The 13,289-nt window shown below is 39.9% G+C and overlaps 1 protein-coding gene across 5 annotated transcripts in view; it reads left to right on the forward strand.

The window, feature by feature from the left end:
* LOC126353886 (potassium voltage-gated channel subfamily H member 8) overlaps nucleotides 1–13,289 on the forward strand; it is a 1,477,332-nt gene that overhangs the window by 1,365,955 nt on the left and 98,088 nt on the right. For all 5 annotated transcript variants that reach the window (XM_050003094.1, XM_050003103.1, XM_050003121.1 and 2 more), the window contains one exon: nucleotides 5,966–6,215. In XM_050003094.1, the coding sequence (XP_049859051.1) occupies nucleotides 5,966–6,215 (250 nt within the window). The remainder of the gene's footprint in view (nucleotides 1–5,965; nucleotides 6,216–13,289) is intronic.

Consider the following 13,289-nt stretch of genomic DNA (forward strand, 5'->3'; position numbering starts at 1 on the left):
TAAGCTCGATAATTAACATGATTATAATGAAAGCATTATTCACATGGAAAAATTAATGGCCATGCAGATTCTATTGCAGTAGATTATGTCATTTTATCCATGCATGGTTCATTGTTTAACTGCATGTTAGCAGCAGTCTAGTGCTGCTTAGTACCTTTTGTGTTTGTGGACTGAGTGTGTAGTTTTTTTTATAGAAAATCATATTAAATTTTAACTTTTACTCTCTTTTTAGCTACAGCTACAGTTATTATGTTGTAGTTAGACAACTATATTCTTCTACTAAACTATGTTGGGTAAAAATATAATGAAATACATTGTACTATTGTTTTACAAGTACATTTAAAAAGTAGTGGAACAATTTCCATTACATATTGTTTATTTAGCTGCTTCTCTGTGTGTTATATTAGATTTCTTTGAAATTTAGATTAGTTTAGACTTCTTTGATATTTGTAGCAGTTTCAGCTATTATGAACTACTGGTCTGTCTTACTCATTTAGGAACAAGAACATATGCAGTTCTGTGTTCTGTTCGTGAGCACATTGTATTAATGTTGATGATTCATCATTACAGATGGTATGTTTCTCTCTGACGTTTACCTTGATAGTTGCCATATATTTTAATCTATCTATGTTATCTATACTGCCTGGTTCATGACTGAAACTTCCTAGCAGATCAAAACTGTGTGCCGGACTGAGACTCGAACCTGGGACCTTTGTCTTTCGCGGGCAAGTGCTACAGCACTTGCCTGCGAATAGCAAAGGTCCTGATTTCGAGTCTCAGTCCGGCACACAGTTTTGATCTGCCAGGAAGTTTCATATCAGCACACACTCTGCCGCAGAGTGAAAATCTCATTCTGGTTCATGACTGTTTTACATGGCACATTTTAGTCAGTAAGACACTTATGAAATTGTGAGAGAAGGTGATTGTGAGTAGACAAATTCTTAACGTGTGTTTTACATTGTTAATCTTTTTTGATCTCTCTGAGAGTCTGTTCATGAGCAGCAATGTGATATTTACTGTATTCAATAAAAAAAGGTCAGCAGTTAATGCAACTTAAAACTTTTGTTTCATGTCTGTTGAGTAATATCAGAAACCTCTCACACCAAACCTGCAAGACTGAGCTCATGCCTAGTAAAATTCCCTAATGTAAGTATATATGCCACCCACTGCTATGGATGACAGGGAAATTGAAGTAGGTGATGATATTAGCTAACTGTAAAATATATCGTAATTGGAGATGGGTACAGTTTTCAGTGCAAATAGGTTGCATAAAATAATGGGTGTTTACTTTGGGCAGGGACAAAGATTCACAGAGTTCTGAGCTCAGTGTGAGTTAGTCACCCCCTTAAGAAATAAGTGTACAGGAAAGATTCCAGAGAATCAAAGAACACATCAGATTGTAAGTCTGTTCACATGGTATTCTATGCCCTGTAGCTATTCTGGCACTCCATGTGTGTGTTCTTCCTGTTGTGAAAGTTCATTATGAACATATGGGAAGTAATGTACACCATACTCCAATAGTTAATTTTTGATTTCTTCTTGTTAATTTTCAACCAATGTCACTGTCTGATGATAAACTTTGTCAAAAGCAACAGTTTCAATAAATGTATCAGGTGAACAAATCCATTTAAATACTCAATATGACACAGTTCATTTATAGCATATTAATACTCAAATTCACACTACTTAGGTAAGTAATATGCTTTTCTGATGACAAAATTACTCATTAGGTAACACTGTCATAAGTGAACATGAATCAACTGACAGGTAGCAACACATAAAGATATATTTTCAACACCATAAAGATATATTTTCTAAATCATTTTGCAATTTGTTTTGATCTTCTGTTGACTTTACTAATATATGAATGACAGTTTCATCTGCAAATGACTTATGACCTCAGCAGTTTGGTCCCATAGGAACTTACCACCACTAACACCATCTGCAAACAACTTAAGACTGCTGCTCCAATTGTCTCCCAAATCATTTATGTAGATAAGGAAACAGAAAAGAGCCTATTATACTACCTTGGGGAATGCCAGAAATCACTTTTGTTTTACTCAATGACTTGCCATCAATTAATACAAACTATGACTTCTCTGACAAGAAATCATGAATCCAGTCACATAACTGAAACAATGTTCTATAAGTACACAATTTTACTACAAGCTGCTTGAGTGGTACAGTGTCAAAAGCCTTCTGGAAATCCAGAAATATGGAATCAATTTGAAATTGCTTGTCAACAGCACTCAACACTTCCTGTGAGTAAAGAGCTAGTTGTGTTTCATAAGAACAGTGTTCTCTAAATCCATATTGACTGTGTGTCTTTTAAGTATTTCATAATGTTTGAACACAATGCATGTTCCAAAATCCCAATGCCTATCAATGTCAATGATATGGACCTGTAATTTAGTGAATTACTCCTACTACCTTACTTGAATATTGGTGGTGTGACCTCAGCAACTTTCAAGTCTTTGGGTATGGAGCTTTCATTGAGCAGATGGTTGTATATGATTGTTAAGTCTGGAGCTTTTGTATCAGCATTCTCTGAAGGAAACCTAACTGGTATACAATCAGACTGAAGGACTTGCTTTTGTTAATTGATTTAAGTTGTTTCACTATGATGAGGATATCTCCTTTCGTGTTCCTCATGTTCGTAGCTATTCTTGATTCAAATACCAGAATATTTACTTTGTCTTCTTTGGAGAAGGAATTTTAGAAGGTTGTGTTTAGTAGCAGTGCTTTGGCAGTACTGTCTTCAATAGCTGCTTTGGATGCACTGTCTACAATAGTATCTCCACTGCTATCATGCAGAGAAGGCATTGATTGCATCTTGCCACTAGTATACTTCACATACAGTCAGAATCTCTTTGGATTTTCTGCCTGGTTACGAGACAAAGTTTTGTTGTGGAAACTATTATAAGCATCTTTCATTGAAGTCCAAGCTATACTGTACAATACTGTACAATATCACCAATGTTGGACATTTTGCATCTGTTTAAATTTGCCATGTATTTTTGGTTGCTTCTGCAACAGTTTTCTGGCATGTGTTGTGTACCAAGGAGGATCAACTCCATTGTTTGTTAATTTATTTGGTATAAATCTCTGAATTGCTGCCAAAACTGTTTCTTTGAATCCAAGACATATCTAGAGTGGACCAGTAGAGAAGTAGCTTGAAGGTTGTTCAGTGAACCATCTGCCAGGCTCTTTATTATGAACTGGAGAGTAATCATGTAGATATAGGTTTTGGACCTCCTGGCACAGTTTCCAACTGTCACATGCACATCCATCACATCAAGAGGTTCATTGCATCATACCATGCCTGGACCACCACTCTTCTGGTGGCCATGGCTCCTACCACCAGACAAACTCTCATCAAGGCAGAGTGTTACAAGCTGATTTCCATTGGTGTGCTGCATTCTTCCAAGAATTTGTGGGCATTTATCCTTCACCTTGTGAAGAAGAAGAATGGCTCCTGGCATCCAGATGGTGATTATCAGCCATTACTCTCCCATACTGCACTGAACCAGTACATGCTGCAGCTTCTATGGATCTAAAATGCACTGGCTGGAGATGCCATCTACAGTGTAACTGACTGCACCAAAGCTTTCACCCAGATTCCTGTTGCACCTGAGGAAAGGTAAAAGATCATGATCATAACACCCTTCAGCCTGTAAAAGAGCATCTTTATGACCATCAGTAATGCTGCCTAACATTGCAGCATTTCTTGGATAGCATATTACAATGCTTGCACTGGTGTTCTGCCTACTAGGATGACATCCTCATTTTTTCTGGAATGCTTGAAGAACACTGAGAGCACCTCTGCATAATCTTTGGATGTCTGCAGGACACTGGCACCTTCATCAACACAGTAAAGGGCATTTTCCATGCCAGGAGGGACGTATTCTTGGGGCATACCTTCTCCACAATTGGCTCACTTCCCCTGCCTGCCAAGGTCCAAGCCATCCTTGATTTCCCAAGGCCCAAGGCTTTCAACGGCCTTCACCAGTTCCTTAGAGTAGTAATATTTTTCTGCCACTGCTATTAAAATGGAAACAAACCAGTGCTGTGGATACCATGTGCACCACAAATGGTAGACAGCTTTCTTCTGGCCAGTGCAACTTGTCAGACACTACCCTGCTCGTCCACACCCACCCCAAAGCCTCACTTGCTGTCTTGGTCAGCACAGCCAAGTAGCCATTAGGGCTACCCTGAAGCAGCACATCAGCACCATATGGCAGATCACTTGCTTTTCGTGCTACAATCTCTCTGTCACCCTGCAACCATCTATGTTACACTTTCAACTGTTGGTAGAGGACCGTCACTTCATTGCCTTCACCAACCACAAGCCTCTCAAAAGCCACTGACTAGAGCTCCCCATGTCAGTTCCAGCAACAGTTGCTCATGCAGAGTTTATCACTGACATACACCATGGTGGTTGGTGGAATTGGTAAAATCATCAATGATTGTGTCAGCTGCATCTGCACTGTCACTAGGACTGTGAAGCATGCAGCACTGCCCAGAGAATGACCCACAACTCACTTGCCTTCATCTGGGTACTGCTTCTAGCCTTAAACTTATGTCAGTCCCCAATTCTCATTGCAGAATCTGGTGCAACATACCCACTTTCTCACCCTGCCTGTTTCTGTCTACTGCCTTCCGCAAGGCTGCATTCAACTATTTACACAACCTGATGTACCCTGGCTTACACGCTTACGCCACTCTATTGATGCAGAATTTTGTGTGGCCAAGTATCAGAGGGACTGCACGACATATGCCTACACTTGCCTTACCTGTCAGTGTGCTGAAGTTGGCTGCTATGTCCATGTCCATGTCGCCACCTTCCCACATGTCAGGCATTGCTTCACTACGTGTTCATGTAGACATGGTCAGCCCTGTATGTTCCTCCAACTTCTGCAGCTACCTCCTCACCATGGTGGGGACCAATTAAACTGTTGGTCTGAGGCAATGCCAATACAAGATGTCCCATCCATCACAGTAGCCATCACCTTTGTCATCACATGAATTGCCCAGTTTCAGTTTTCTGCACCACATCACAATGGACTGCATGAAAGAGGGAAATGGGGGTGGGGGGTGGTGGGGATGTGCATTGTCCCATCATCACCCATTTCCTGATAAGTACAGGCCTGTACCGTATTTTCTTCTACTCATCTGCTAATACACTGAGTTTCTTTCCTTGTGTGGGTATTTCTGCCAACAGCTCTCACATCTGCCATGCGACCAGACACCTGTCTACTATGGACACAGGCTACCAGTACCTAGACAGTAGCTCCGGACCTCACTAGGGTTCTGCTGGCCAAATCTCATACTCAGTTCAGATCTTCCCCTCACAATGACATCACCAGAGTTCGACCCCACTCACACACTGTGACAGACATGCCACAAGGTGATGATTTGTCTCCAAAATTTTTATTGCAAAGTATTGAGACTCACCCATGTTGCACTACTTCTACTACTGAAATGCACCTCAGTATGTAAAACACTGTTTCACACAGCAAAGCACTCCCTCCAAACAGCAAGCACTTGTGCCGATGTGGATACTAACTGAATTTTGAGCCCCTGCCTTTCATGATCAATATATTAAAGGGGAATTTTGTCCCTTTCCTTTAGGTCTTGCTCTTGCCATAGCTGATAAAGAACACAGTATATTGAAGAGATAGAATGACTGGGCAGGTATTAAGACAAGAGCTATTATTGAAAACTGTAGTTCAAGGGGTGATGGAGGTAAGGAATCAGAGGGTTAGGTATAGGTATGGTTGTATGAGACAAATCATTCATTGTGTGGGATGAGGTAGTTATGCTTTAATAGGAGGATAGGTCGTGAGTGACAGAAATGAAGAATCACATGAAACTGATCACAATGTTCATAACTGTGGCAACAATATAATTTTTCTATTAATCTTTTTTATTGTTAAATCATAAATAACTTTCTACTTATTTCCAGACACTGAAAGAATTTCCAGAGGAACTCCGAGGTGATGTATCAATGCATCTTCATCGTGAGATACTGCAGTTACCTATCTTTGAGGCTGCATCACAGGGATGCTTAAAACTATTGTCACTCCACATAAGAGGCAATTTCTGTGCTCCTGGTGAATATCTCATCCACAAAGGAGATGCTTTGCAATATATATACTACCTGTGTAATGGTTCCATGGAAGTTGTACAGAATGATATGGTTGTAGCAATATTAGGTGAGTAGTAGGCCTATATGTATTTAATGACAAATTTCAGTCTGGGCTTCTGTATGAACATTACAGAGAGAAATGCAAAGTTAATAAAAACAACACTAGCATTTACAGCCAGAAGTTCCTTCACGTTGCACAAGAAAGGTTAGGTTGAAAGACATTATGTTCTTCAACAGAGATTACATGAAAGTCACCCAGTGAATTAGGGAGCTAAAGTGGGACTAGGTGCTGAGTGAAGGAACATTCTGTTTCAAAAAGTAAAATTGTTATTACTCCTTTAGTTTATTTGACTCTGTTGACACTTCCTAAATAGAATTTTTCTACCTTTGTTTGGACAGTTTAGTCACAGTCTCATTTCGAAGATGAATTTCCTTACAGCAGTCAACAAAAAGTTATAAATCAGAATGTACACACATGTGACTTACAGTAAATCACTAAAATTCAATATCTGATTATGAAATATCAAATTATTTTGACAGGTTGCAAAAATGCTTACATGTCTAGGAGCAAATCTTGTGTCTATGGTTTTGTTATGTACTGCAGAATACTTTCTTAAATTGAGCTCATGGAGTGTCCTGCATCCTCCTGAATACAAAACTAAATTATAAAGTCAATGAACATGTGAGCCATTTAGATTAAAAATATTTTTTAAGAGTTAATCTACAGAACTAAGTGCTGTATACAGCTGGGTAGTGGTTGTTGATGTTTTTGTTGTAGTGGTGATGGTGGTGGTGGTGGTGGTAGTGATGGTTATGGTGGCCTTCAGTCTGAAGATAAGTTTGATGAAGGTTTCCACATTAGTCTATCCTCTTATTTATTAAAAACCCCTGCACAGCACAAAATCAAGTTGGCAGCCACTTAACTCTGTATAAAGTACACTTTAAATGTTATAAATAGAAAAGTCTTATCACAGCCAACACTATTGACCAGCATAAGAAGTTAACAATATGAAACTTATGTATATAATGTATATAATATTTATGTATATGATTAAAATAGATGGATCAATGGATTAATGAAACAATGTTAATTTCTTTCTTCAAGATATGATCCACCATAAAATAAAGATTCTCTTCTTTGTATTAGTAGTTGACCTTGGAACACAGTTCAAATAACAAATAATAATGTATCACTTGTAGTTACCTGTACGAGTATCCCATCAGTAACTGCACTTCCATCAAAATTTGCTGAAAAGTTGGTGGTGGGGACAACATACTTCTAGTAATGTGGTCCACACAATATCTGCAGTTCAGAGACTTTACTTGCACTTAGCTACTGCCTGAACTACTAGTATGGCCTTATGAAGTCTCATCAATTGTAATTACTATACAGTAGAGAATCCAGAATGAAATGTAGCAGTATCATGAGAAGAATAGTTGCCACTCACCATATAGCAGAGATGCCGAGTCGCAGATAGGCACACCAAAAACTCTCACAATTATAGCTTTCTAGCATTAAAGCCTTCATCAACAATTAACAGACACACACACACACACACACACACACGCACACGCACACGCACACACACACGCACACACACACACACACGCACACACACACACACACACACACACACACACACACACACACACACACACACACACACACACGCGCGCCTACTACTGCAGTCTCAGGCAACAGGCCCTTTTGTGTGTGTGTGTGTGTGTGTGTGTGTGTGTGTGTGTGTGTGTGTGTGTGTGTGTGTCTGTGTCTATTGTTGACAAAGGCTTTAACGACTGAAAGCTATAATTGTGAGAGTCTTTTTGTTGTGCCTATCTGAAACTCGGCATCTCCGCTATATGGTGAGTGGCAACTTTCTTTCTTGTGATGTAATTACTATACAGATGATCAGCTAGCCACATATTACATGCTTGGTGTCCTATAAGGTGTTTGTTCGAGTGTAGTAACCAAACACTGAAGTGACACAAAAGTTCACATGTGGCAAATGAACAATTAACACAATCACTGTATGAAGTTCTTAAATCACTGTCCTTGAAATCTAATGGTCATATCAATACAAAAATGATGTGAACAATTAATAACTGTTGGAAACAATACAGTTCACAGTTTAACCCTTTTGCCAGAGTAGATGATAATTATAGAAGTTCGGTACTGTGAATGATACTAATTACATATTCACAGTCCAATTAACAACTTAAAACAGTCATTAGGTTATTGAATAAATGCCCAGACACCAAATGCTAGATAAATATTGTTGCATTTTACAACTTCTAACTTGTACCAATTCATCTGAGTTACATTGTGCATATTTTCAGACATTGATATTCCACCGTTCAAACTCACTGCAGACTGACATAAAATGGCTTCTTATCTCAGTTTAAAATAATTAGGACTGAATTGTTGTTCACTAGATTTTCATAAATTACAATTACAGATTTATATTTCTGAATAAATGAATTGTGGAGTGATATTCATTTTGGAAAGCACTTTTAGATACAATGATAATTGTTATTAAATTGCACTGCTTAGCTTGTCTGAATATGGTATACTCTTTTCGTAGCATTATTTTTACTAAGGAAGCTAATTACACTGAAACTGATGGATCCCAAGAGCTGCATACATACTTTTGTCATTGGCTGTAGGAATACCTCACTTATTTATACTTGATGTTTGTAAATGGATGGTGCAATTTAAAAAAGTAATAGTAAACTGATTTATTACTTTATATACGCAAACCTTACATGGTGCTACAGAAGAATGCTGAAGATTATATGCGTAGATCATATAACTAATGAGGAAGTATTGAATCGGATTAGGGAGAAGTATGTGGCACAACTTAACCAGAAGAAGGGATCTGTTGGTAGGACATGTTCTGAGGCATCAAGGGATCACCAATTTAGTATTGGAGGGCAGCGTGGAGGGTAAAAATCATAGAGGGAGACCAAGAGATGACTACACTAAGCAGATTCAGAAGGATGTAGGTTGCAGTAGGTACTGGGAGATGAAGAAGCTAGCACAGGATAGAGTAGCATGGAGAGCTGCATCAAACCTGTCTCAGGACTGAAGACCACAACAACAACATCATAAGCAGTGGAAACTGTCAAAGTTCTTGATGTGCTGCCTGATCCTTGCTTCTCATGCTTACTGTGCAGATGAAGCATCTGTTTCCAAGTTGGTGCTGCAACAGGAAAGGCTTTCTGCTTCATTTTGAGGTGTTCCAAACTGTGGTTTCATTGCAGTGTAAGTTTCATGTACCATTTAGGAAAGACCTGTCACACAAGAATAACATAGCGAGGTGGTACTGACAGGTCATGGAACCAGGAGAGGAGTATGATGCATATGTCATAGCAGCCATGTGGGATTTTTAAATACACACCTGGATTGCTAGGAGGGACATGTAAAGCTATGGACCACCAGGTATCTCACCAAGCAACAGCAAGTGGTTGCTGGCTGCATTGCAAGACCATGCCTATATCCAGTCATGAGTGATGAGGGGGCAGCACATCTCTTTCTGGAGAATAGCTGTTTAAGGAAATCCAGGAACCACTGCCAACATTCCCCATCAACTAGAACTGGCTGATTCATTCACTTAAGCTCTCATTGATATGCCATTCACGAAGACAGTGTAATGCTGAGAAGTAGGCTTCAGTGTTGGAAAAGAGCTCTTCAAGTGTTGGTCATTTCAGGACTTTAGTTCTGGCTCCAGGGAGTTAGTTGGAGGCAATTCCACAGAATTGTATTTTGTTTAGAACGACAGAAGAACAGATTTAATTTGTAATTATAAATTGCGATGAGCATCTTTTTCTCAAAAGGACAATAAAACAGCTATTGTACTCCTCCTGGGACTAACTTTCAATGAGGAATAATAGACATATTTTGCAGTGGCAACAAGTATTTTTTTAAACTGATTAGAGTATGAGTGCTACGTCCCTGGTAGATCAGGAACAAGTGATGTTCTTATCACTGAAGACAGACCTTAGGCATCGAGTAATGCTTTGTCTCCAAAGAATGCAGTAGTGCATAGCTGAAGTTTGTCACTTCTCCATTTCCATGTCTTTGGACCCAGCACAGGTGACCCCAAAGAGCATCCTTCCCAACTAAATTTTCCAGAAGTGTCACAGGTACAGGCTCTACACCTGCAGTGCACTCAACTGTTGTTTATACAAGTAGAGTTGGAAAGCAAACCAGTCATCTCCCAGATTGACACTGCGTCATTGGCTACATTAATCGACTGTCTCTCTTCCGGTGCACCCCTTCATTATAAAGATACATATTTACAGTAATGACCTCTTTTTCATGGCAGGATGCTTCTGCAGTAGGCCCTGCCATAGTGCCATGCTAACACCAGCTATGATTTTAGTGTTTACAGCCCTTGGAGCATCTAACTTGCTTAACCCAGACGTATTCCATGCCTTGAGCCTTGAGATCCATGGCACCTCCAAAGTGGTGCTTACAGCCCTTGGAGCATCTAACTTGCTTAGCCCAGACTTATTTCATGGCTTGAGCTTTGAGACCCATTGCACCTCCAAAGTGGTCCATGCCCTGGGCCTCTGCCTTGACACCACCAATCTTTTGGCTAAATTGGGATCGCTGTTCCAGATGCCATTGGTAGGGGTTTCAGGGCTCCAGGCACGTATCCCCCTGTTACACATAGTGGTCCCAACACTTTTTGAGGCCCATTTCATCGAGTTTATTCTCCGGCAAAGCTTCGGCAGGAATTGCAATGCCTTGAGCCCATGGGCATCCTCATCCTAGTCATGCATAGTCAATGGGCCTCTCCTGTCATGATCGTGGAAAAACTGTTTGGTACTGCCTGCATTTGAGGTGACTTCAAGACCTCTGTGACTGCCTAATTTGTAGTTGCCACATAACCCATTCCCAAGCCTGAGGACATTATTTCCCACACTGCTGGGGATACGGTGTTTGCCAGAATTGACCTTTTGGACACTTGTCTTCAGCTCCTATTGGATGATGATCCCACCAGAATGTGGTCATCAACACTTTTGGATTGTTCCAATACACTTGGTTTCCATTTGGCATCATCAATGCTCCAGTACTCTTCCAGAGATACACAAAGCAACTCTCAAAGGATGTCAAATGTTCAAAAGTGTGTGAAATCTTATGGGACTTAACTGCTAAGGTCATCAGTCCCTGAGCTTACACACTACTTAATCTAAATAATCCTAAGGACAAACACACACACCCATGCCTGAGCGAGGACTCAAACCTCCGACGGGACCAGCTGCACAGTCCACGACTGCAGCGCCTTAAATTGCTCAGCTAATCCCGCGTGGCTCAAAGGATGTCCTGGGAACAGTAAATTACCTTGACATTTTTCTGGTCACTCGAAAGAATAGGCCAATCTCATCTGGAACCTAGACATGCTATTCTCCATGTTCATTGCAGTGTATCTTCATTGGAATCCTGGTTCGTTTTTCATCTCCCAGGTCGAGTATGTAGGGCATGTCTTCAGCATGCCAAGCATATAGCTTATGCCGTGACATGTGACTGTGATCCAACAATTACTGGATCTCACTGATGCATTCCATCTCAAGTCTGTCATAGGTCAGCTGAGCTGCTGTTAATGGTTCCCACAGCCATTGCAGAGCCACTGCACTGCTTGCTCCTTAAAAAATTGCTCCATAAGAAACTACACCCATTTTCACAAGAATGTGTGAGAGCTTTTTAAGTGTGTTCTTTGCCAATGCTGGATTGGATGGGCTGCAACAGCAGACAACAACCTTCTCCACTGGCCCCCTCAACTGCCAGATTTAGCAGCCTGTAATCTCTTACTGTGGGGGTTTGTGAAAGACTGAGGTTATGTACTACAGACCACGATGGAGTACATGCTACACTGAGTATGGGGAGAGTTTCATTACTGTACAGATGACTGTCATGTGACTAAGGGTGTGCTTATTGAAGGATTGTGATTAATGCATCAAAAACTTGGACAATTGCCACTGATTATGCTGTAAGATTTGCCCATATGAAGTAATAAATCATTTTATTGAATTGCTGATAGTTTGTAGTTAGCACAATTTTCAGTCAAACTAGATGGCACACTAACTCCTGATAACCAAAGGAATGTAATAGATAATAAAGTTAAGTAGGATAAGCCGTGAGTCAATATTCAAGACTTTTGTTTACTCCGCACATGCCATACAGTGATGACATCACAGAATTTGGGAAAAGTTAGTATTAATTTTGGGTGGAAAAAAGACATAACAACTGGAAATAATCCACCTCTTTTGTTACACACTGTACCAACTGACATGACATTACTCCTTGAAACATTTCTTAGAAGGAGCCTTAATGTAGCTACACTGCATCTTTTGACAACAGTCAGCACATAATAATATTATGTGTAATGGTGTAGTCTAGGGACAGCTACACCCTCTATACGATCTGGCAACAATGCTCAATCTGCTGCCAGGAAATTCAAGTCCTTGCCAGTATCACTGGAATGGTGCTGTGTTCATCATGGCACACTCTTCTTGCTATTGTCAGTTCACATTTCATATCCTCTTTGTTTCAGCCACTGCCAGTTATTTTTCTGCTCAAACAATGAAACTCTTCCACAACTTACAGCGTCTTATTTTCTTATCTAATTCCTGCAGTGTCACATGACTTAATTGTACTATACTGTATCACACTACTCTTACCTTGGATGATGTTCATCTCACATACACTTTTCAAGACACTATCAATTCTCCTCAAGTGATCTTCAAAGTTGTTTGTTATCTCTGGCATATTTACAGTCTCATTAGTTTTTTGCCTCCCTGAACTTAAATTACCTTTCCAAACTTCTCTTTGAGTCCAATTTCTGCTAGTTCAGTGTGCAGACTATCTCATTCATTTGGGTTCCTTTAGAATTTCAAAGAGTGTTCCAGTCAACATCGTAAAAATACTTCTCTAAACCTACAAATGCTATTAATGTAGGGTTGCCTTTCTTCATTTTATCTTTTGAGGTACCATATTTACTCGAATCTAAGCCACACTTGAATCTAAGCTGCACCTGAAAAATAAGACTCGAAATCAAGGGGAGACAAAAGTTTTAGACCGCACCTCCAAATCGAAACAAAGTTGGTCCATTGTAACTTGGGACACAATTTAGGTCAA

This window comes from Schistocerca gregaria, chromosome 1 (assembly GCF_023897955.1).
Source record: "Schistocerca gregaria isolate iqSchGreg1 chromosome 1, iqSchGreg1.2, whole genome shotgun sequence".
NCBI classification, from domain to species: Eukaryota; Metazoa; Arthropoda; class Insecta; order Orthoptera; family Acrididae; genus Schistocerca; species Schistocerca gregaria.